General features: G+C 37.5%; 1 protein-coding gene across 1 annotated transcript; it reads left to right on the top strand.

The window, feature by feature from the left end:
* The first annotated feature begins 20,545 nt into the window (after positions 1 to 20,545).
* Positions 20,546 to 24,818, top strand: kcnj14 (potassium inwardly rectifying channel subfamily J member 14). Its single transcript, XM_041988109.1, has 3 exons — positions 20,546 to 21,607; positions 22,762 to 23,079; positions 23,294 to 24,818. Exons 1-3 carry the CDS (start codon positions 20,546 to 20,548, stop codon positions 23,519 to 23,521), a joined length of 1,608 nt encoding a protein of 535 aa, XP_041844043.1. The 3' UTR covers positions 23,522 to 24,818.
* Positions 24,819 to 25,947: the final 1,129 nt, after the last annotated feature.

Here is a 25,947-nt window from a genome sequence, read left to right as displayed (position 1 = left end):
AGAAAAGACAATGTCTCGTGTACTGCTTTGCTTTCTTGTGTGTTCTTGAAAATACAGCATTGAGAAAGACGACAGAGGGCGATTGTTGCCACATTCAAGCATCTGTGATACATGCATTTGATTATTGTAACTGTTAACCATATTCTAACCCCACAAATACAATGTATATGTTTGTAGTATTTTACTTCATTTTTAGGCAAAAATACTTTCTGCCAGCTGTGATTGCCTGTCTTTTACTATGACTTTACAACTAAAAAACTAGAACATGTCAACTTGGATCTTTTGGTGGTTTTAAGGAATAATAATAATAGTTTATTAACCTAGAATATAAATAACTACATGCGGCCAGTATTCTTTTATTTCTGTTATTTTCGCTACCAAATAACATGCTGATTATTTTCATTATTAATAATTTAGTCAATCAAACAATACATAATTAGTATAAATATTTTTTTCAAATGCTACAGATTATTATACTGAGCAGCTGATTAATGATGTTATTTATTATATTTATATATTATTCAACTGATAATTTTGATCATTGCTTCATCAAAATCACTGACAGTGAAAGCTGCACAACTAAGTTTATCCACTACACTGAAATGACATATTTCATTATTGTAATTGTGAACCTGTCACATGGAAATGTTATCTACCACATGCTACATTCTCAGGTTTCCAGATATCATCAGATCGAAAGATACCAGAAGAATTACTGTGTGGCTGTGAGTTTACAAGAGGCTGAGTGTGTAAAAACAAAATGGAGACTGAGATCACGTTTACACATTCCTGCAAGAACATTCTTCACTATTTTCTACATCTTTATTTATTTCTGCAACACACACTCAAATGAAGGGGCTGTAACACGTCCAATCAGCAGGCAGTCACAATATGATAAATACCCTGCATGTAAAATCTTAACGGCTCCCTAACCTCCTCCTGGCTGTCCTTGCTTTCCTCATTCATTTCATTAATTAGCTTAACTGTTTCTGAGCAAACTGACTGACAAATTGCCAGCAGGTTGATCATCCTTAGTATCGTAGCCTTGATTAAATGGGTGGACAGTTTTTGCATATGACAAATGGTTGTTGGACCAGGCTGATTCACAGCTTGTGATGAGTTATTGATTCCCCACAACCCACCTCCAACTCCCCCTGCCTGTGTGCGTTTGCAGCTTTACATCAAATTTCTCTTGTTGCCTCAAAAAAGAGCCAAGAATTTTTGCATGATCCACGTTTAGCATATATGTGCGCCCAGATTAGCCTTCATTTACATGGCCCTACCTGCTTTCAGAGAGAGATGATTCAAGTATTACTGGGTTGTTAAAATAATCTTTAATGAAATAGCTTAAATGAAAAATCTACTTTTCTGATATTTGATACGTGTTTATATATTTTAAAGAAAAATTCACAAAAATCTGTGTCCGTTTTTGATTTTTATAAAATATAACAAAATGTATTTTATGTCTGGACTCTCAGGTGAAGAAAACTAAACCTTTAATATGTATTTCGTGTTTAAAGAAAAATACAGTCAGTAATTTAAATTAAATAACTTGCGGTAACTTGATTTAGAAATATAAATCTACTGATCTCATTTTTAGGTTTGGTGGGCCCTTCGTTCTTGAGCTGATTCAGCAGTTTCAATATGAAAAGGTTTGTCTGGTTTTAGTGAGCACTGTGCAGCAGATTTGTCCTCTGTAGAGGCACCTGAAGCAAGTCAGCAGAGGGCAGACACCACACGCTGAACCAATATGCACTTACCCCTGAAATCACGGAGCATTAGATTTGCACTTTGTGTGACCATGATACAATCTGGAAGATATTATTTATGAGCCTACATTTGCTGCACTACCTACAGAAATCAGATCAGCCGTTCATGTGGAGAGTTAGCATAGCAGCAAGCACCTAACCATCAGGCAGGGAGCTGGACTACTGCTTATTAAGCAGTTTTAATGTAATTCACACAATCTGCTCTCAAAAACTCCATTATGTCTAAAGGAGCTGTACAAAAAATAGATGTGTGAGCTAGTGTTGTCTCTTTTGTCTGTGTAGCACCTCTCAAGCCATAAAACAACATAGGTGTGAAGCACTTCTTTAACTATCTGCATAGCTGATAATTTAAAAATTTGGCTTGTAATTATGACCTCAAAAACCAGTTGTGCATCTCCACCCAGTCTCATTAGCCAACCACCAGTTTAGAATTGAAAGCATCCAAGTCCTTTTAACTTCAGGCTCTCTGCTGCATCCATAAACTAGTTTAAATCTGCCCACTGGTGGCTCACAATCAGTACTGCATCCCCACCTGAGCCATATAATAATAATGAAATAATTCTTTAGCATTTCAGCAGGGACACAAAAGTTTAATCTCCAAATCAAGGATGATTATTCTTTTCATGTTGCCACTCTTTTTCTATGAAACATTAAAAAATATATAACAATTCAAGCTAACTTGATATAGAATTTCCAAAATGCTGCTAAATAAAAAATTATGAAAGAAGGATAAGCCATGATTGAAGGTAGAACAGTAGAAATGTTGGCTGACAATTTAGCAGTTTTGCTCCAAATGTGTATTTTTCTCATACTTTGTTTTAAGCCACAAAAAATCAAATAAAATTAGATATTTTGTATTTGGCACAAACAGATAAAAAGAAGATTAACTAGAAGCACTCAGAGTGTATAGGGTCACTCATCTGAGAAAAACCCCAAGAGGCCCAACAGCCCACCCAGTACCTTCTGTATTTTGAACTTTCTGGACCACCAGAACCAGAATATCAACATGATCCAGGTCAAACAATGTTGCATTATAACATCTACCTTGATGTCATATTGTTTTTTTTTTGTTTGTTTGTTTCTTTTCAGTGATTCTGGACATTATCTGATAAGTTAGAAGCTGTTAATGGCAAAATTATCCCTATCTCCCAATAGTAAAGAATCCTTAAAAATATTCCTCAAAAATTTAATCAAAATCTGTCCATAACTTTTGGAGTTATGTTGCTAACAGACAGACAGACAGGCAAACTAACTCTGACAAAAACTTAGTAAAAGAATTAACAGAAGCAGAAGACTGTAAACACCACCTTTATCATGGTGTCAAAATGACCCCTGCTGGTTCTAGAGAGTATTGGAATTTGGCGGTTCTAGTGTCAAAATAAATTCCTGTATCCAGGCAGTGATCCAGATGACCCACAAAGTCTAAGCACTTCTTCCTTATTCCATTTCTGAGATTTCCTGAAAATGTAATAAAAATCTGTCCATTACTTTTTCAGTTATGCTACTAACACACAGACGGGCAAACAGACATACAGCTCCAAAAATATAACCTCCACCTCCGCCGGTGGAGGTTATAATAATAATAACAGTTTAGTGTAGGAGTATTTTCTGACTAATTATACCTCTGATTGCCTTTGAGAACTTGCTCTGTACATATAAATATGATGAAGTTACTGCAATAAAACCACAATCAAATCAGAGCGTTTGTTTTTAAACCTGCACACCAGCAGCAGTCTAGTTTTGCATTTAGTGAGACAGTCACAAATATGACATTCCACATCTATTGTAGTAAATGAGGGGCAGGCAGTGAAGTTACACTGCTGTGTGTGCTTAAAAAACACACACAGTTCAAGTTCTATTGGATACAATATTGTGCATTCACTTTAACTTTTCAATTTTGGTCCCAGTTTAGCATGAAATAAATACACAGTTAGGTTTAGATGTTATTTAAAATAAAAACATTATCATCTCACAATTTTTCGACATTTTGAGGGTGTCCCATAGTGTGTTATTAAAGAAAGAATTGCAAAGACCTGTTAATTTATTTTCTATGGTTGTTCTGTTACCCAACCTGCTGAGTCTGTATTGTATCAAATATAGTGGACCGAAACAAACCAGGATTGCACAGTATCAGTAAGAAACATGAAAACATGCACCGCTTAAATAGGTGGGATCAAAGGTCAATATGGTTTTATATTAGGTTTTGTATTACTGAACCTCATTTTGTTCTTTCTGAAACGTTTGTCTTTCTGATCATCCTCTGACATCATCAAGCTTTCACACATCTCTCTCTCTCTCTCTGCCCCCTCCTCCCAGACAGTTTTCCATAAGTCAATTACAATCACAGCAATGTTTTACACAACACTTATGCAATTTGAAATGGCACACACTGACTGGTTGCATATGCAGCATATGAACTGGATCAGTGTTTTCATTGTGAAACTGTTAAATGTACAGCAATCTTCATGTTCGCTGTTGGCTGGCAACTGATTGGTTGCTGCATTACTGGGCTTTGCCATATAACCTCAGTCATCTTTTTTCTGATCCCTATATCTATATGAATGAGTTCATGACACCATAGGACACTTCTGACCTCCTTCACTGAGATTAAATCAGATTAAGTATTAATCAAAATACATACAGCAGTGCGCTCTCTCACTTCCTGTTTCTCACAGATGCAAACTCAGTGCTCTGGCTGCAAAGTCTTTTGTTGCCTGTCTGTTCACATCCAAATTCAAATTGGTTTTATTGGTTCAAAGTGGCTATAACTGAAAGTAGCCTGTGGTGTATTTGCTATGCATGCATGTGTTAAAATTCTGTTTATTTAAATTAGTTTTTATCAATTCAAATTATATTAATTTAACAATAGATCCTGTATTTAAGTATTAATTCTGAACAGGATAGTTCAGAATGTCAAAAACGGAGTATTAAAACCTGTCGAGAGAAAACAAAACAAACAAAAACAAACATCTTTAGTAGAAACAACAATCAAAAAGAAATACATTTAAATTAAAAATGACTATAAACGATCGATAAAAAAAATTATTTAACGTCACTTAATCAGACACTGGAGGGACAAGCGCTGGCACTAAGGAGAGGCGCGTGCCAGCCTCTCACTGTGGACATATAGCGCCTCAGCGTGAGCGCGCTCTGTCGCGACCTGAGGTCTCGCGAACAGAACGCCAGTACGGGTTATCTCGCGCCGTACTTTCCTTCTTCTTATATATTTTGTTTCTTTTCCTTTCTTCTCGAATTTAACAACAAGTTAAACAAAGAAAATGACTTCATGCTGCTTTTGACAAAGAGAAAATGCCAACAGATGGTAAGTGCTGCTGAATTTCACTTCACAGGCAGATTCAAAACTCTGTCATCTTCTTCTTCTTCTTATTATTATTATTATTATTAGGCCTAATATTATGTCATTCAGCGTATGTCTGTAAGAAGCTCATTAGCTAAAGATCTGAAAGTAGCTGAACTTAAAAAAGTCGACCTGAAAAGCATCAGAAGTTCTGTGGTTTCTAATTTTGAGGTATAACACTGTGTAACTGGCCTGTTACCTGCTTATGAACTGTGGTTTGTACAGTTGTTGTTGGCTCAAAATGGGTCTTATATGTGTGGTTTCTCTCTCTCTCTCTCTCTCTCTCTCTCTCTCTCTCTCTCTCTCTCAATTTTAAGCAAGTATTTGGACATTTCAAGGCAAAACGTGTCTCTGTTACTAAAAGTATCTCCAAACTGTTATTTTCAGATGCTTTAATGCCGTACCTGCAAAGTCTGACATATTGCATTAACTTTACTTTACGTAGTCTGCTGTGCAGGACTAAAGCATGAATTGAGAAAATAAAGATGCCAGTGTTGAGAGAGTAATGAAGCAATGTGAGAGTGTTGGACAGATAAGGTGGCCAGAGGGCTTGGCGTGCTATGATGATTTAGACTTTAATCCTTTTTTGTTTTTGTGAGTTCTTGTGACCTAAGAGAAAACACAGCTGTATTTTAAAATGGATTTTAAAATGATGTAATTCTTCTCAGCAACGATAGGGCAGGCTATGTTGAGATTCTGAATGTCTTTTAGCAGTTTTAAACGCAGGCAAGTTTGTTTAGGTACATTTATTGCAGCTGTGTCAGTGTTGATGGATAAAGCAACTTTAAATCAAATAGCAGAGCATAGCTTAGGATTTTTCAGTGAGACACATCGGGTAGGACAGACCGGATTATAAGATTTCAGCAGTTTCTTACCCAGCTGATTCTATTTTAAGTTTACCCATATTTTGTCCACGTTTAGCTGGTAATCTCCAATTTCTATATTCAGTCTTTAAATGTACTACATGGCAATAAAAAGAGTAGCTTTTCTTACTAAGAATCTAATTTCATTTAGGATTTTTAGAAGAGGTGGAATAAATAAATGTCATGTTCACTTCACTGCTCTGCTTTCTGCAGATTTTCAGACAAAAACATGAAATTCAACCCAAACCCATTTGTCTTGATTCCAAATCAGGATGTCAAAAGCAGGAACTAACCAGCAAACAAGTGTCTGACGCATGTTTTTCGTCACAGCCAGACGTCATTGGTCTGGTCCACTTTCCTCTTCTTTTGTCATGTGTATCTTTGTACTACTGTTGCCATGGTCATGTGATTATTTGATTGTGATTTGTTCATTTCTAGTTTTGTTGTATGCTCTGAATGGATTGGATGAGGGCAGTTGATTTGATGATGATTTGCTATGGGACCTTTGCGATTGGATGTTTAGATTTTCAAGCACATTTGAAACAGTGGTGGCAGGTGGCGCCAAGCATTTTGGGATTTTGTTTTCCCACAGATTGCACTTACTACAAAACTAAAAATGCTCTATATTACAGTGTAATCCAACACAAAATAATACAGAAAATGGAAAATTATCTGAACATATTAATATATCATCAGACAGACATTAACAGTAGAAGATGGTGTTAAATTATTTGACTGGGTTAACACAACTGCAGATAACCTTCATTACAATCTCTGAAAGGGAATATGTTAACCCAAACCACAATGTATTCCCTAAACATATTCTAGTAGTTTAGGCTTAAGGAGCTATAAATCCATCTATCCATTTTCTGTTTAATCCAATTCAGGTTTGGGCAGGGAGGGGCTGGAATCTATCCCAGCTGCTGTCAAGTGAAAGGCAGTTTACATTGTGAACAGTTTGCTAGTCCATCACAGGGCCAATACAGAGACAAACCAGGCAAGTAACCAAATGCTGCATCTAATTGAAATAAAATTAAAGTAAATGAAAATAAAAAACTTTATTAATCACAAGGGGAAATTGCTATTTTGTAAAAAGGTTTAAACACAGGTAAAGCAAAACTGATATGAAAGTCTAGAAGATTTGACATATTCTCAGTTTTTAAACTTTCTAGTGATTCCTTATACAAATTAGTTACCAGTTGCACCACCTGCACCCCCATACTATGCAACATGTGCTGCACAGGCAGATATTTTTCTATTATATTTTGTTTAAAAAAAGAAAAGGAAAAGGATTTAATGTCATAGAATTTTTTTTGTATTTGCTTTATTAATCCTAATTGGGAAATTCAGCTCTGCATCTTACCCATCTCTAGATGTATTAGAGAGCAGTGAGCTGCCATGTTTAGGTGCCCAGGGATCAGATGGGAGGGGTTAAAGGCCTTGCTCAAGGGTCCACAATAGTTCACATCTGTTGGCTCGCCAGGGACTCAAACCTAGGTTCTCCAGACATAACTTGCAGATGCATTTTGTTGTGTCATTTTTGGAGGTAAGATCACCCTGTGTAAACTGAATGATATGCGGTCTAAACCGCATATCAGTCCTGCCTGTGTGCTTTTCAGAGTTCTGAGAATTTTTTTAATTAGAAAAGGGTCATGCAGAGTTTTGCAACTCGCACATCTTAACTCCCCAGATTAACATTTGGTTGTCATCACACAAAGACCTCTGTCACTGCACGCAGCTGAGGGAGGCATGGCAATGGAAAGTTTCAATTAGATGGAATAAGGCTGAATGCCAAGATCCCTCCACACTTGTGCTTACTGTCAGAAAACAGTGTGTGTCATTGCATGTGTGTGTTCTTCATCAGGAAATGGCTAAATTCCTTGTCTGGTCCGATTTTTGAAATGGCTGTCATGCCTTGTGGGTTTCTGGTTTGGATTTGGGTTAGTTTAGCTGTGGCTGAGTTACTGTCTTGTTTCCTGCTTTATTTTGTAGAGTTTTCCTTGTGTCTTGCTTTCTGCTTCCTGTTTGTTTGTACACCTGGTTTAATTAGCCAATTTGCTCCACCTGCTCCCTATTAGTTCTTCTGTGTGTATATATATATATATATATATATATATATATATATATATATATATATATATATATATATATACTCCTCTCTTTCACTTATTCACTCCCAGTTTATTGTGGGCTTAAAGTCGTGTTATAGTCTTGTTCTGATCTGTGGTGCAGGATAAAGGTATATGGTTACATTTACAGGTGTTTCCATAACATTTACTGATTGGTACCTAAACTGGTGATTGTTTAGCTGCATTTTTGGTAAATGCTACAAGTATTTTCTTTAGATTTCACCCAATGACATATTATTTCTTGTAATCTTTAGAAGTTTTCTTGAACAACACCTCTGCAGACTTTCTAAAGGTCTTTCCAAAGTTTTTTTTTAATTATTAAAAGTCCAGTCCTTATACTGGATCATTTTAAGAATTATGTTTCTTTTTGTTTGTTAAGCCACAACTGATTAATTATTCAAGCATAAAAAAGCACAACCTGTGTGTCCCTGAACACATCAGACAACTTACCAAAGAACCCATTTTAAATTTTATCTTTTTGTTACAAGCAGTCTGTTGCACAGGCTCATGATTTATTCCCATGTCTTTAGAATGATACCACAGTTTAACAGACAAAATGGCTTTTTTTGTACCTACAAGGGGATTCACATAAAGCTTTAAAAAGATTTGCGGAAACTGGGCAAGTGGATGTAAAAAGGACTAAATAAAATAAATCTACAAGAGGTGAATAGTATCTGAAAGTTGTATCCATAAGAAATAGGGAAAAAAATCCAGCAAAGACATTCCACATCTGGCCCTTTAGTTGATCCATCCTCTGTTCACAGAAGTCTCATCAGAAATGATCTCCATGGTGGTGTGAAAAGGAAGTCATTCTTGACAGAAAGCACAACAAAACACAGCAAAATCCAAAGAAAATATTTGGATCATCTTTCAAAAAGCCTGGGGATTTATACCTGAAGACTACATAAAGGAATTACAAGAAAAAAAGAGAATTCAGGCTGTGTTAAAGCACAAACTTAGCCATACCAAATATTAACTTTACAAAGGTTTGAATCAGTTACAGTCAATTACAGTTCTGATGTTTCCAGGCTTAGACAAAATTATGATTATATGGAATAAATTAAATAAAACAAAAAAGCCAAAACATTACTGGATCCTGTTGCATTTGTTTGTTTTTTTTTTAGCATTGCAAGTCTAGCAATGCTCTACTAAATCATATCACCTCGTATTTTGTCGGATTTGGCATCAATCGCTGTCTAGTACTCTGATCCTCTGCAGTCTGCTGTAGCTACTGTAACATATGTACTCTCTGTCAGATAAAGAAAAGTTATTGCAGTGATTTCATGTGTTTGCGCATTTATTTGATATTTTCAGGCTTTGCTTTTTATTTTGCAAAAGCCCCTTTGTGAGCACAAAACATAATTAATATCGCCCCCTTGAAGAAAAGCTGAATAGATTAACCAAGCTTAAAAACAGAGAGATGGAGGGGGAATGGCTTTGACTGTGATCCATGTGACAGTGAGAGACAGAGACCCAATACGTGGCCTGGTTTCTGGCTTCAGCCGATCAATATGAGGTATTGGCCTCTCCATGTTTGCATTTTGGCTGTAGTGTTCTGTGTTGTACACGTGTACATACTGTTTGTAGAACTTCCTATTCATCAGCCTATTAATATTAATGAAACTAGTTGAAATTATTTAATACCGGGCAAAGCCTTAGGCAATGAATCTCAAGTCTAACTGTCTTTCTGGCTTTTATTATAAAACTGATTGATCAGGGTGCATATATGACAGAAGACAGTTCAGTATTTCCAGTATGCAGGCTGAAAGAATCTGTCAAATCATTTTTAGCACAAGAAATGAAGGTCTCATTGTACACACAAATAGTTATCAGTGATCACGTCATCAGCTGTCCACACATTGTTCTTCTTCTGTCAGGTACACACTGGCCTGGTTCTTTATTATCCTGAGTCAGGGTGCAATGGCAACTTTGCAATGACAACAGCAGATCTATCTAAGTGCATGTCCTCTGTACAGAGTAGAAAGTATTGTTCACAACATATCTATCAGTTTGTTTTTAAGCATGAAAACAAGCAAAGTGACAGACCAATGATGTGACGGTGCAGAATGAAGCTCATTCAGTGCTGTTTTCAATGACACTCAAATCAAATTCTCTCCAACTCTAATCTGTCCATATAACACCTTAATATGGTCAGATAATCTGGATATAAAGAGTACGCGGGAGGTGCCAGAGTGGGAGAGAATCCTCAGTGAGAGACCTGTTGTGAAGCAGAGAAGAGGAAGGTACTCTCGGTGTTGAGTTGGAGAGTTATGGCTGCAGTCATTTAAACAAATAAGTTGCTATACCCAATTTATAAGTTCATATAAGAGTGAGAACTGTAATAAAAATAGACTGACTTCAGTTTTATGTAGTCCTTTGTAACTCTTTGCAACAAGTTTGACTCAAGCCTTGGTGACTGTGTTGAACTGATCCTACAGCTGCAGATGCAATCCTGTAACTAAAGATTTTAGGACAATGTCTAAAATTAAAATGATACTGCAACGAGTTGCAAATTAAATTAAATAAAAATATTTTATTTATCCTAAGGGGAAAATACAATTATTCATTGTTATTAAGGGAAATTGTAAAATGTTATAATTGTAAAGAGGGAAATTGCAATAAAAATATTCAAATTCTGTATTTATTTGAAAAATCCCACAAAGACAACATACAAACTGTTAAAAACTGAGTAATTAGATCTTTCTTCTTTCTTCATCATGTCAGCAACACATTTAAAAGGTTATATTAGATGCTAAATGTCATACAAAAATGTGTTTGATATATGGACTGATGTGTTGGTCCATATGCAAAACATTGCAGCTTTACAATTAAGCTTAAAAAAGCAGGAGAGTTGCAGCAGTAAAGTCAACAAAGTAGAGAGCAGAACATGAGTTAATGGCATCAATCAAACTATGTTTCCAACAGGTAACAGGTAAAAAATAATAGCTGTTGTTTGATGTCCACTCACATAAGAGAGCTTTTCATGTGAGAAGGTCAACATTCAACATTTCATCATGTCTTGCTCAGGATGCTGTAGATCTTTGAGTTTTCAATTTGTTTGTCACAACAGTCATGGTTCTGCAGGCTTTCAGCTTCGTAAACATTTATCTACATTTAATAAATGGTTAATGGTCTTTTAGCCAAAGCGCTTTACATAAACATCACATTCACCCATTCACACACACAGATGGCAGGAGCTGCCATGCAAGGCGCTCTGCCACGACCCATCAGGAGCAGTTTGGGGTTCACTGTCTTGCTCAGGGACACCTCGACATGAGCTTAATGGGCCGGGATCAAACTGGCAACCCTTGGGTTACAGGACTACCTCTCTACCCTCTGAGCCATGTACATATTACCTACCCTGTGACCGCAGATGGAAATTAGCTGGTAGCTAAATCTGGTAAAATGCATCTGAGACTAATGTTTTTTATGAATCCCCCCCCCAAAAAAAACACGTTTTGCTGCCACTTGTGGACAGTCTCAGTAATATGGGATTAGTCTGTGGTATGAGCCTCTCTTGGTTTTGTTGATGCTGAGCTTCTTTGTGGCAGAGTTACAGTAAACGTTAAAAATTGAGATTGTTCATTGTAGTATTTGTCTTTGCTTTTCACATGTGTGTCACTGCTGCTTCATAAATGATTTTTGCCATTTTTGACCTCTTTGTGATTTGTGTGTCGTTAGCCCCTCCCAGCTCAAGCTAACTTTTAATCAGTCAGCATTTGACCTACCCGAAGTGTAATTTCAAAGGTTGTTCTTTTGGAGAATTGAATATAAGTCCATCTGCAATAATAAAACAGCTGTGACTGCCATATAAACACTCAAGTTTAAGACCAATATCCCAGATAGCAGACCTGTTTGGGCCTTATATGGATTACTATTGGCACTTAATGCTCAGTTACAGCACTGGCTAGTGTTGTGTTCCCCAGATGTGGTTCTGCTATCAGTTGTCAGCATGGACACAGATTATGGAAAGTGTTGTGTGGGCCAGAAGTTGTCTGCATATGAGGAGTTGGCTTGGACATTGACTGCAGTAGTTTCCTTGTGAGCCACATGTGGTGGTGGAGTTTTGGTGGCCACCCTCACAGAAAGTCAACAACATAAGTCAAGGTCAAAAATGGGCCAAACAAAAGTGAAGATGTGGGCCATATTTGGGCCAAACATTTTTTGCTATCTGGGACCCCACACAATATTTTCTGCATACCTTTTGCTTTTGTACTTTGTTTAGAAAATGGTTAGGCTTATGTATTTAAAATACAAACTTGGGGTTAAAATGAATGTACATGGATAGGTTTATGCTTTTCAGCTTACACATTGTTTATTTAATGGCCCTAGTCTAAGTCTGCAATTTTTCAATGCTACACCGCATCCTATCTTGACTTCTGAGAGACTCAGCCTCTCTAGGATACTCTTTTTCAAACAAAGTCTAATAGTTTGTCCACATCTCCAAAACATTAGACTTTGTTTGAAAAAGAGTATCCTAGAGAGGCGGAGTCTCTCAGAAGTCAAGATAGGATGCGGTGTAGCTTTGAAAAATTGCAGGAAAGATACAATTTAAGAATATTTATCAACCTGCAGCAGCAAAGAATCGAATTTTTGCTCACTAAAAAAATAAAATAAGTTATCTAATTGAGCAAGGCTGAAAATTAACACTTTCACCTCTCAGATGGCACTACACAAAAATGCTATTGTGGGAATAGCTGCATGGGTTTATGAACACTTCAGCAAATCATTGTCAGTGAACACAATTTGTTGCTGCATCCACAAATACATGTAAAAACGTCACCTTGCAAAGACAAAATTGTAAATAAAAAATAAATAACAAGCCTTCACACACACCAAAGTACATAACAGCAATTGAAAAACACCTGATTGTAGACTCTCTTTAACACAATCACACTCGCGTGCACGTGCTAAACAATAAAGCTAAAAACAATAACAACAGATAAGGGCAACAGAAATAAAAAAATATACATAAAAAAGTTCATAAAAATAATGTACTAAAATAAAAAAACCAAATGAATAAAAAAAGAGAAAGACAAAACTAACTAAAAATGAGTTAAAAGCTAAGCTAAAAACGGTAGGTCTTGAGCCTCTTCTTTAAAACCTCAAGGTCCTTGAGGGCTCATAATTTAAAAGCACTTTTGATAAATATGAAGGCCCAAGACCGCTAAGACATTTATAAACTACTAAAATAACTTTAAGATCAATCCTGAAATGCAAGGGGAGACAATGCAGTGATTTTAAAACTGGTGTGATGTGTTCCCACCCTCTGGTCCTCACCAGAACACATGTCAGAGTTCTGGTTTGATTGTAGGTTAAAAATATTCTTTTTAAGAAGACCAGAGAGCAGGCCATTATCATAATTTATTTTACTAGAAATAAAAACAAGCATTAGCACCTCCATGCTGGCAAGAGAGAGAAATGGGTGGACTCTGATAAATATATGCTATGATAAAATCCTGTCTTTGTGACATTTCTAATGTGTGGAATAAAATCCCGCTCAAAGTTAAAAAGGACATTAGATTTCTCACATGCAGAAAAGGATGAAAATTTAGTAATTTTGGTTAAATGAGCTCTCTTTTGTCTTCAGGACTGATAATTAAAACTTAAGTTTTGGCTGGTTTATCTGTAGGAAATTCTCTGCCATTCATGACTTTATATCTAAAATACAGTTTACAAGGACAACTGGTTCTAGGCCAGTTGTCCTTTACAGTGATGTAAAGCTGTGTATCATCAGCATAGCTGTAAAAATCAATGACATGCCTCCTGATGACTTCCCTGAGTTGCAGCAAATACAAATTAAACAGAACTGTGCCTAAAATTCAACCTTTGGGAACCCCACACTAGATTTTATGGATTTCTGATGAGAATGTATCCATACTCGATCTGTGTGAGAGTAAAACCAGTTAAGAACAGTACCTGAGACGCCCACCAGACTTCTCTCCCCCTTGAAGAAGGGTTTATTAGACAGATTTTAAAAATCTACTGTATCAAAGGCGACAATAAGATCCAGTAGAACCAGGACTGAAAGTTTCTGAGAATCCAAGCTACACTTGAGGTCGTTGACACTCTTTAAAAGGAACTGTCTCGGTGCTGTGGTTTGTCCTAAAACCAGAGTGATATTTTTCTAAAATATTGTGTTTGTGTAAAACTCATTTAATTGAATAAAAACAGACTTTTTTTTTGTAATTGTACTTAAAAACTGTAAGTTGGATACAGGTCGCTTGTAATCAAGAATGTTTGGATCTAATTTACTCTTCTTCAGAAGGGGCCCCACCACTGCTGTTTTGAAGGCAGATGGGAAAGCCCCTGTCTGAAGAGAAAATTTTACTATGTTTGGAAGTTCAAACTCAAAGAAACAATTTAATGTTTTTAAAAGTGATGTGGGAATTTGATCTAAAAAGCAGGTTGTTGGCTTTAACTGGGATAAAAAAACAAAACAAAAAAAAGACAGCTCAACCAAGCATCTTTGCATGAGCCAGAACAAAACACTCCAGTGTTCCTGAGGTAAAAAACAATGCTTCAGATAAGTAAAATTCAACATTTTGTTGTGATAAAAAGCTCGATCTAATAGCATAAAATAAATAAAATTTGGGGGGTAAGCCTTAGTGAGAATAACAGGTGTGTCAGTGCCAAGCCAAATTTCAGTTAATGTTGTTTTCTAATATCAGATCACTGATAATAAAGAAAAAATGTTGTTTAAAAGAGAATGGACATTTAAAAGGTCAATGTTAAAATTTGTAGGTGAGTCCTTTTGTTGGGTAATTAATTTAGAATTTGCAGGAGCTAAAGGATGGAGACATTGGGTGATAGAGTTATGTGACTGAGGGTGTTTGTAATGGCTCTTGCTGATATGTACTGGAATGTGATATGCAGAAGAGACGGGTTTGACTGCAGATGTGTTCTGGCTGTGATACCGTCAATCTGTGAATGATTTGTAGGAGCAGAGTGTGAGTTCAGTGTTCGTGGAAATGAGTTGTGACCGTGTTCGGTTTGGGTGTACAGTATGCTGTCTGGCTTAAAGAGGTATGGTTGTATAGAATTTGTCCGTATATTGTATGTTGATGGAATTGCAGTAATGTTTAAGCCAGATATGGTGCTGTTGCAGTCATCTGAATATGATATCTCCAAAACTGGGGGAGGGCAGTGGGCAGGAGATGATGCATTGTTTTTTTTTAAATTGTTTGATACTGTAGATGTGAAGCTTATTTTAAGAGTCTCTGACTGTTGGAATTCGAGATTGTTTGTACCTGCATGCACTATAATTGAAGAAATAAAAGTGCATCTTTACTATATTTGTCATTTATGTTCTTATAGATTGACTAATTATTGATGAATTTCTATAATTATGCTTTAAAAAACAGAACATCATGCATCTATGCCTTATCACACATACACATAAACTTTAAGGTGATTTTACTTAGTTCAGTGAACCTAATACAATTAGTTTCTCTGTGTATAATCTCTTGTTGAGTCTCTTTATACCATCAAACATTATTAAAGACAGTGATGATGTGACCCTTTCTCCCAGCCTCCCACATATAAGGCAAGACTTCAGATAAATAAGGTTCTCACATGCCCCTCCATGAATGTTCTTTTATGAAGAGCAATTTGAGATATTTGCCACCTCAACACGATAAGGTGTGGCAACACAAGGGCTCGCACACTCTCATGTTGTTCATACAATCATAGACAAACACACACATAATCTTCCCTCATCACCTTCTTTAACTACTCTTGTCAGTTGTCCAGCACAGTTGCCAGTCCAGTAACACAATGCAGACCTGTGAGCTTGTTCATTTGGTAGTGCGTTGGCAAGCACCAAGGTCACGACTGCCCCCTCATATTTGTTCATTTACTGTGCAAACAAACCTAGTACAGACAATCTTGTGAAATTTAAGGCCTTAAAAGAGTTATACTGTTAAAAAAAATGGTATCAATTTAACATTTAATTTTCTTTCATTATTTAAAAATAACATAATAACAATAATATTTGCTTCATTAGTCTCAAATGGAAAATCAGTCTCTGCTTTTGAGCCATCTGCTGCCATGTTTTGGCACCTGGAGGTTTGTTTATTTATTTGGTTTATTTCATCCTGAAGTCTGGACTGGTTCTTTCAGCTTTATTGTATTTGCACACTTCTGAGATTAAGTTTTCATAGTGTAAAAGATGACCTGACTGCCTTAGAAGTTACATATCAGTTTTGTGCAATAAAAATCAATAATATCCTTGTTCCATTAGTAGCTTTTGGTCATGTTTGATTCTAACAATCATGCAGCAAACCCATGCTGCCATGTTATCGTTCTGTGTGTCCATTACTCGCTATATGATGATGGTGTTATCAGAATTAAACTATTTTTAGTAAAGACTGAATTAATTTCCACTGTTTTCCAAATTATATATAAATCTATCTGCCCACAGAAATAAAAGCTAAAGATTTTTTTAATTGTATGATAACTATTAGATTACCCTGATAAATGTCTTAAGCTTATGGTTTCATATCATCTGCCATCTGTTCAAATAATCAATCAGCCTTAAAATGTGTTAACCAGATCAGCTCATTTATCAAAATAGGCTCATTTTAGTTGTGCCATTTTGCCAAAGTAAAGCCATATCCTGGACATTCATGCCAGAGATTAGAAAAACAAATGTTTGTTAACATATTTAGTTATTTGTAATTCCTCATATGTGGGCAGAGATCAGCTGTTTCTTCATCAGCTGGCAAAATATGCAGCCATTCATCTTTTAACAGGAACAATTAAGTGTGATCATATAATACTAGTTTTTACCTCTCCTTGGTGGCTTCTAATGTATTACAGGATTAATTCTAAAATTTGTTTGCTTTGTCTTGGTTTTGTGTGGTTTGTCTCCATTTTATCATAAGGAACTTTTGTACCATTATATACTCAGATTAAATGCTGAGGTTCATCATGCCGTTGCAGTGACTGATCTCATGTTTGGAGCAGCTTACCTGTTCATATAAGAACTGCTGAGAGCTTTGAAACTTTCAAGAACCTGTTTAAGAACAATTTCTTCTCGTGTCACTCAATTTTAGTGGAATTTGATACTTTGATCTATTGGCGTTTATATATTATAGTTTAATCTGGAACGGCATTTTACACATTTATTATTTTATTGATTTCGCTCATTAGTTTTTACTGTGTTTTTGTGGAATGTTATTTTATTTCTGTTGGTATATTTACTGTAAAACAATTTGTTTGGATTTGTGCTGTTTAAACTGTGGTTTCTAATCGAAAGTGAAATGAAATGAAATTGAAGTATACATTGGAGAGAAAAAATATGCTCTGGCCAAAAACACTCTCTGTAACTTACTTGTTATCAGCAGATAAGCGACTTGTTTTAGTGCAAGTGTGTTAATCAGACTGCTTAATGTCTGTGGGGTGACATTGGTTAGATTTCGTGACTTTCACCCCTCCCCCCCTACAAAGATTTCCTAAACCCTGTGCACGCCATGACATATCATACCTGAGTGCGTTTCTTTCAATAATAGTAGTTACGCAAGTCTTCTGTGGATTAGCAAAGATTACCAGGGTCACGAGTGCAGCTGTAATCCACGGCATTTCACCACAGTCACAGCAAGACATACCGCCTATTCACCCCCAATAAAGTTCCAGTTTATCCCAGCCCTTCATCTGAACTGTTGTTGCAGCCTCGGCCTGAAAATCCCACCACTTTCTCTTCATGTCTATGCCCTTAAATCACTATTAATCAAATATTAATTATCATGTTCACTTGGTATCATGGCCAAAAAGAGCGACCTGCCGTTGTGGAAGTGGGATTGATGAGTAGTGTCTTCATGATAGCTCGGCTTGTTTAGCAACTTGGTTTTCCCTTTGAACTTCAATGGGAGCCCAGTTTATAGGAAGTCAGACATGCCATAATTGACAAATGAACATTAGCTGTACTAAAGATTGCCCTTTGGGATGTTTCATATACTATTCCAACATCATTGAAACTACAAATTCATGATTCAGGCCTAAATCATAAACATACAGAACTAAAGAGATTAAAGTATTTCTGTGTTTTGCTTCCCATTCTGTATGGCTGTGCAGGTGTGTCTGGATGAAGTTATGGGGGACTTTCATTCTTCAAGTTAAAACTGACCACAGGAAACAAGCAAAGGACTGCATGCCAGACACTAAACAGACAGATCGCTACTGGTAGGTTTCAAATTACCAAGAATCTTCTATGTATACATTAGAAAATGTCTGTCACAAAATATACACAGAAATATAAGTAAGATAATTGTTGCCTCATAGCCTCTGTTCCAGGATTTTTGCTATTTCTGAAAATTTTCTCACATTATCTCTCTCTTTTTGTTTACCCAAATTTCTTTGCAAGACTGGCAGCACAGCATGGATGTAGACCCTAAAGCAAATGGATGCAAAGCAGACATCTACACCTGAGTAAAGGGAGCAAGACAACCAGCAGACTTTATCTTTATCCTCTCCTGTGATTCTTCCCTCCTCCCCACATCAAGAAGTTTTAATAATTTTTCCAAAAATGTGTCAGAAAGGGAAGTCAACACACAAGTGACAATGAATCCTTATGTCACTTCTCACTTCCGGAGGGATCTCTTCCCCCATTTCCATTTGTTGTAAACCTTCTGTCTCTTTCTTTTGTTGCTGGTTGAAGTGTCTTTTTCTGCATTTGCAAAGAGCAGCAGCTGCTCCCTTTTGTCTTGCTGTTCTCTTTGTATTTGCAATAATGCAGCATTTGAGGGACTTTGTCCATCCCCTGGTTCCTAAATGATTTCATGACACTCTTTATACTTTGTCAGGATTCTTTTGTAAGATGATCTGGAAATGATTTGACAAGGTAAATACTAGCACAACAAGCATCTGTTTTCATTATTTTATCTGATTTTTCTAAGAATAATGTCTGTATTTTGAATATTTGCTCATTTTAAAGTGGTTTGTGTTTCACTTCAAAGATTGCTCTATATGCTGTGATTTTTCACATTTCTTCTGTATTTTATGATTGTTTTTATTTTAGGGGAAATTTTCTCTGATGCTCAAGTAGCCCTTTCTGATCTGGCTCATGTGGGGGATGCTGATTAAGAGACTTAATCCAAAAGGGTAGCTAAACCATGCGTCTTCGGTGGTGTACTGATTTATCAACTTTGGCTCCTGACTTCCAACAGATGCAGAGAGCTTCCTCAGGTGACCTGTGTACTTACCTTTTCCCACCATATAAACAGTGATGCCAGGCTAAAAATTATTAGTCACTTCAGAGATAGATCATAGTAATCTTTCCATGCTGTTTTCTTCCCCTCTTGTTATTTTTTGTCAGGTATAAGTGATGCCTCAGCTGTAATGAGGTATAGCTGCTTTGAGACGCTAACTGTTGCAGGTAACTGTTAAAAGGAGAGTTGTTGGAGGAAATATTTTCCATAAAGCAGTCCGAATACAAGACAAGTTCACAATGGCTCCCAAACAGATATGCAGACACTTAGAAAGAACTTGTGAAATTGTTAAAGCAGTAACATGATGAAACAAGAAGTGACAAACAAGACATGGTTCTTTCAGTTTGGCTCCTCTTTTAGAGCAGAAGTGGCCTTTCCATGATTCATGTGGATAACAGCAAGTTATATTAGTTAAAGTCAGTAGACTGCTTAAGCTTTGTGTAATGTATTTGATATTATTTGAAGACATGCTGAATTCTGAATGGTTAATAGAAACTAAAATTTGATCTTACTGTATTCTTTGCTCTTTCATGCACATACCAAGGGGTTGTGAAATTGGAGAGAACTTTTGTTGTAAGATATTGCATGCTTTTTTTGTTTGTTTGTATTTTTGTTTGTTTTTTACTGCATGTTTAATGAAATTTAATGTTAGTTTCTCCCCATCTGTCTTGTATTCTTATTGCACTTAAAAGATTTGCTCTAAGTCGAATGTCCTGAAACTACCTCCATCTCCATTCTACCGCTCCAGTACAGTTTATAGTGTTGATCAAATGATGCCTGCACAAGCTCAAGACCTCAGTATTTTCCTTTTATTGTTTTGAACTGAACACAACCAATCCTGCATGCTCCTGTGATGTATGTGGAGGTCAGTCCAGTCCTATCAACCCTTGAATGAATTCTTGCACTACAGGAGTTGTAGAATCAAACTATTTGAGCTCCTATTGACAAAGTTCTTAATGAATGCATCTAAAGCCTATTTTATTTTTGCCGGGTGATGTATAACAAAACAAATAGAGTGTACTTGAAAACAGAAGTACTAATTGTGGACGCTGAAAGAAGTGACTTACCAATGGCCTTGAAGGATTTGTTGGACCCACAGTTATCTTATTAAGACAGATTGGAAGGACTGTGTTGGTAATACTACACATTACTTCAGTGACTGTGTAGAGGTATTTATTACCATTAAGCTGCACTGAGAATTACAGAGATTTAACTGCAGATGATGGGAGCGGCACGTGTGAAACGTCGCTTCAGTGCCGTGGTGGATGGGCCAGTTGAGGAGGAGGAGGTCATGAGGTTGGCACAGAGTGCTGCAGATACTGCTAGGGCAGGAGGGAGCCCAACGGGGTCAGAGACCCCAACCAGTCCCTCCCCGACCCATGCTCTCAACGGCAAAGCTCTACCTCTTCAGAGTAACACCAACAATGCACGGAGGCAGAGTGCCATTGGAGAGCCAGCTGGGGGAGATGCAGGAGGAGAAGGCAGAGCGAGGGCAGAAAGAAAATACCAGGGACCAAGGAGTACTAAAGGCAGTAGTGCAGGAGGGAGAGGGGAAGGCCGTTCTTCATCAGACCAGGATTCATTCTCTTCCCCCTCCACTACCAGCCGCCCACGCAACAGACGCTCTAGCCGCAGGCCCCGACAACGCTTTGTGGGCAAGGACGGACGCTGCAACGTCACCTTCGTCAACATGAGCGAGAGGGGCCAGCGGTACCTCAGTGACCTCTTCACCACCTGTGTGGACATCCGCTGGCGCTGGATGCTGGTCATCTTCACCCTCTCCTTTCTTCTCTCCTGGCTTCTCTTTGGTTTTGCCTTCTGGCTCATTGCCTCCGCGCATGGGGACCTTTCCATCAGGCTTACCCCCAGCTCAGGTTCCTCTCCAGGATCAGGAGAAGCTGGCTCCGGAGGAGAGTCTGATAGAGAGGCAGTGGTTAAAGAGCCTTGCTTCCTACAGGTGAACAGCTTCATGGCAGCCTTCCTCTTCTCTTTGGAGACACAAACATCCATCGGTTACGGATTCAGAAGCGTGACCGAAGAATGTCCCCTGGCGGTGTTGGCGGTCGTTTTGCAGTGCATTGTGGGCTGCATTATTGACGCCTTCATCATTGGGGCAGTCATGGCAAAGATTGCTAAGCCCAAGAAGCGCAACGAGACACTGGTGTTTTCGGACACAGCTGTGGTGGCACTGAGAGATGGGAAGCTCTGCATGATGTGGAGGGTCGGAAACCTAAGAAAGAGCCACCTGGTAGAGGCACATGTCAGAGCGCAACTGCTAAAGGTGAGTGAACGACATGATTGATGAGCATAATGGAAGACAAAAGATTTGTAAAGAAAATTGAAGTACTATATACTCCCCTTTAAAAGCCTGTAGCTTTGCAGAAGCACAGGAAGCTGTCTGCTCTCTGATTGGACAATTTGATTTGTCATCATCCAATCAGATAGAGATGGCAAAAGATTGCCATCTGCAACTTAATTATGAATCTTGCATGCAGTTTTTTTTGCTTTGCATCCATGAAAACATGTTTGCAAAAGCACTTCTGTTTTTTTTTTTTACGTATACAAATCTTTTTTTTACATCCATGTGATTTCTTTTCTACACATTCACAAACTTAAATTCCTCAGACAGATTTTTTTACAGGATGACAAAACTTGATTTACAAATACAAACTGTGAAATTATTAGCAAACATTCATTTACAACTTAAACATCTTTATGACTTTATATTGAGCCCATTTGTGCCAAATGAAAAAAGGTTACCACTAGGAAAGAATGGCAGAGGAAAATATTTTATTGCAGAGAGAAAGAGAGAGAGTGCTTAGACCATCTGGCCTGTATTCTGTGGACCGTAGTTAATGAGAGCTTGTTTTATTTTCCCTCAGGGGTTTGGAAGATTTACCATGGATTAACTTGCCTACAATTATTTAACTGAGAGCTGTTGTCCTTCCTCATCTCATTTCCCCTTGTCAACTGTGTCTATGTGGGTTAGATGATTGTTTCTTGCATATAGATATATGAACCCTTCTATTTAGCTTCAGGTTCAAAATGTTTCCAAAAACAGCACAAAGTCTGCAGAGCACAGAGAATATTTGATTTCTCTTAATAGCATGACCATATCAAAGTCCAAACAGGGCAGATGGGATTAATGTTCTGAGGATGAAAGAAATACAATTCTAAATGCTAGGACTGGATATTGCTCCATAGCAAGGGCTGAGTGAGTGATAAGCCTATGCATTGCTTGTGTGACTACAGACTTGAATGTTAATTTTAGCTCAACACAATGACCAAATGCTAAGCTTTTAGGCCAGGATAAAAATGTTAATTTACAAAACTTTTCTCATTTTCACTTGTAAGGAAACAGTGACACATACACTTTTCTATACCAATATATTTTATATCCAGAATTACAACAATCTTCTCCCAACTTGCTCTCAGCCCAGGGTGACACCAGAAGGAGAGTTCCTCCCACTGGACAATGCAGATATCAACGTGGGTTTTGACACTGGCACCGACCGCATCTTTTTGGTCTCTCCTGTGACAATTGTCCATGAAATTAATGAAGAGTCGCCTTTCTTCGAGATGGATCAAAAAACCCTGGAGAATGACTCTGAGTTGGAGGTGGTGGTCATACTCGAGGGTATGGTGGAGGCAACAGCAATGACTACACAGTGCCGTAGCTCTTATCTGGCCTCTGAAATCCTTTGGGGACACCGCTTTGAACCAGTGCTGTATGAGAGGAAAGACTGCTACCAGGTCAGGAGGGAGGGATGAGATGATCCCTTTAATCTATCTGCATATATCATTTATTTCTCTTGATTCTGTCTTATGTAAAGTAGTATTCATTACAGTTGCATACATATAGGAAGGATGTATAATGATGAATGTCTTTGTTTAGGGTTAGTAGTTAGGGTTAGTATTTACATTTTGAGCATTCAGCTAAAAAGTTCTTTCTCTGCCCTTTTTTCAGGTGGATTACTCATTTTTCCATCGGACATATGAGGTCCCAAACACACCTTCTTGCAGTGCTAAAGACCTGGCTGAACAGACATACTTTGACAGCTCACGCTCATCATTCTGTTATGAGAACGAAGTGGCATTGCAGCTGGTCTCACCTGATGAGCCAGATCAAGACCTCAAGTGTCCCTCTCCACCAACCCGAAGACCTTCCCTGGCAAAGCATTTTCACTACAACTGAACCTGAAGAGTAGAAGGGTTCGTAGGAAGACAGGAAGTTGACAGGGAGTTTTAAATGACAAATGGGAAAAAGATTATTAAACAGGTGGACATGAACAGACTAAGAGATTTAAAATTATGTAAAGGCATGAATATACCAGTGTGGGTCGAAATATGAGAAAGGGAAGAACATCCAGTATGGTAGTAAGCCAAACGAATAGACTTTTGAAATTATTTAGATTTAGTTAGGTTGTCCTGTGCAGATCAAAAACAGAGAGAGGAAATGGACAGATAGAGGAAAAAGCTGGGGAGTTGGGTCACTGCTCTGACCTAGTTGTCTGATTGGACCTGGCAGTCTTTCAGAATCATTGAAAACTTGTCAGTTAAGTCTCGCATCTGGCCCATCACTACCACAGCATGATCATCTGCCTCCAGTTTCTGTCTGCCAGGAAAGGCAGCAGCGCCACCATGTGGATGCAAACTATAATTGCCCTTCCATCTTTGTGATCTGGAGACTTTTTTTTAACTCTGTTTGATGTGGCTTCTGTATTGAGTGAACAGTAATGTAGTTGCTACTCAGGAAAGAATTTCCACTATGATGTTGACTTATCACCCCATTGTTTTATCTTCCTATGGTAAGTATGGATAATGCACTTTCTGTGATGCTGGGGGGCTGTTCAGAGTATATTTGAGTATTAGAGCAGGTGACCTGTTTGAGCCAAAGCAAAACAACCGTAACATGTAGAAACAGCTAAAAATTAGCAGCGGTTTTTGAGCTGTTTCTTTTCATGTAACATACTTTATGCTTGTTTTTTTGGCTTAGTAAATGTTCATGTATTTTAAATATTAGCTTTATATAATGTAACTTTTTGTGTTGAGTGGACTTTGGTGTTCAAAGGATAGTGCAGCAGGTACCCAGCAGGATGGATGATGTTGGCTGTGTAATCGCTGTGCATTTTTCATGCACTTATATCTGCAATAGGCTGTTCATGTTTTATGTCACTAAAACCAAAAGTGATATTGTTTTGCTCTTTAACTTTTGGATTCTTGAACTAACTGAACTCCAACACTGGAATCTTTTAAGTGTCTTGGAAGTGTGATAATCCTTGCGACTGACTCTGAAACAGAAGGAATTGCTGTTGTTGACTCTGTAAATGCACCAGAGACTTAGTCACCTCCAACATCACAACAATGTGACTCAGCTGAACTGAAGTGAGAAAGACTGTCTAGTCTAGCTATTGTTGGGGTGACTTGCTGTGTCTGCATCTGTAAAACAACTGTCTTCCATCCTTCTACATGTGGACGATCACAGAACTGGAAATTGCTGGAAATTCACAGAAAAAATCTTCTTCCTTTGTTCTTTGTTTAATAACTCATGTAAGCCACCCCCCCCCCCCCCCCCCCCCCCACACACACACACACACACACACTAATTTGAATGCATTACAGATGGTTTCTGTCTAAAAATATAAAAACAGCGTTGCAGGTGGTGCCTTCATAAAAGAGCAGAGATTTTTTAACTTTCTCTTCATTAACAGCAGTTTATTTCATGTTTAAATATGTTTAAAGTGTATTTTCATTGTGCACATTTCATGCCAGAGTGTTGTTTTTGATCACTTTAATATGTATTCGGAATACACAAATAATGACTGTGAGACTTTTAAGGAAGTGAATGGTCACAGCATGCATTCACTGATGACATAAAAAGCTTTTAGCTGTATTATACTATTCAATAGTTCCAATTTGTAGTTAGATTAAAAAGCACTTGGAATGTTTTGTTCATTTAAATCTTGTAATAATTTACAATACATCATACCACCTGCGTATATAATTATTTAATTACAGTATGTTTTGGTAAAGTAAATGTAAATCAGTGTAAAGGGTGCAACATATTGAGCATTCAGTGTTTACTGATAATCAGCCTGTTTGAAGCACAACCTGGAAAGTTGTTCTTTTTACTTTGCACAAATGTAAAATATGGAGGCCAATATCACAGATGAAGAACTGCAGCAGCACAATGGTGTTTCTGGATTTACAAGTTAACCTCAGTGTGTCAGTCGCAGTAGTTCACACATGTCATTGCAGAGATACACCCCTGTAACCTCAAGTGAAGTAAAGGTGGAGTTAATAATTGATACTATGTAATACAGTTAATGTTAATTCTGGACTATATTTTTGTCTCCCTTTTTACTTGTCCTTCCTGGTCACCATGTTCTATTTATAGGTTGCATGGTGGCTCATGTAATTTCACCCTTCCTCCATGAAATGTAACTTGAGAGTCCAATGCACCATCACTTTAATAGTGTTTTTTAAACCAAAGGAAAAAGATTGCTTTCACACACACCACATACACACACACACACGCACACACACACATATATATATAAACTGCTTTTCCAATGTCATATTCTGAAGATTAAACCCCTCCATTTTAACATGTAATCATAT

Source organism: Melanotaenia boesemani, chromosome 6 (genome assembly GCF_017639745.1).
Source record: "Melanotaenia boesemani isolate fMelBoe1 chromosome 6, fMelBoe1.pri, whole genome shotgun sequence".
In the NCBI taxonomy this organism is placed as follows: Eukaryota; Metazoa; Chordata; class Actinopteri; order Atheriniformes; family Melanotaeniidae; genus Melanotaenia; species Melanotaenia boesemani.
This window is presented reverse-complemented; position numbering and strand designations above follow the sequence as displayed.

Bases quoted from the DNA above. Each gene is read 5' to 3' on its own strand.
- kcnj14 (XM_041988109.1), top strand. From the start codon at position 20,546: ATGATGGGAGCGGCACGTGTGAAACGTCGCTTCAGTGCCGTGGTGGAT. The intron at 21,608-22,761 runs GTGAGTGAACGA...ACTTGCTCTCAG, and splicing joins TCAGAGCGCAACTGCTAAAG to CCCAGGGTGACACCAGAAGG. The intron at 23,080-23,293 runs GTCAGGAGGGAG...CCCTTTTTTCAG, and splicing joins AGAGGAAAGACTGCTACCAG to GTGGATTACTCATTTTTCCA.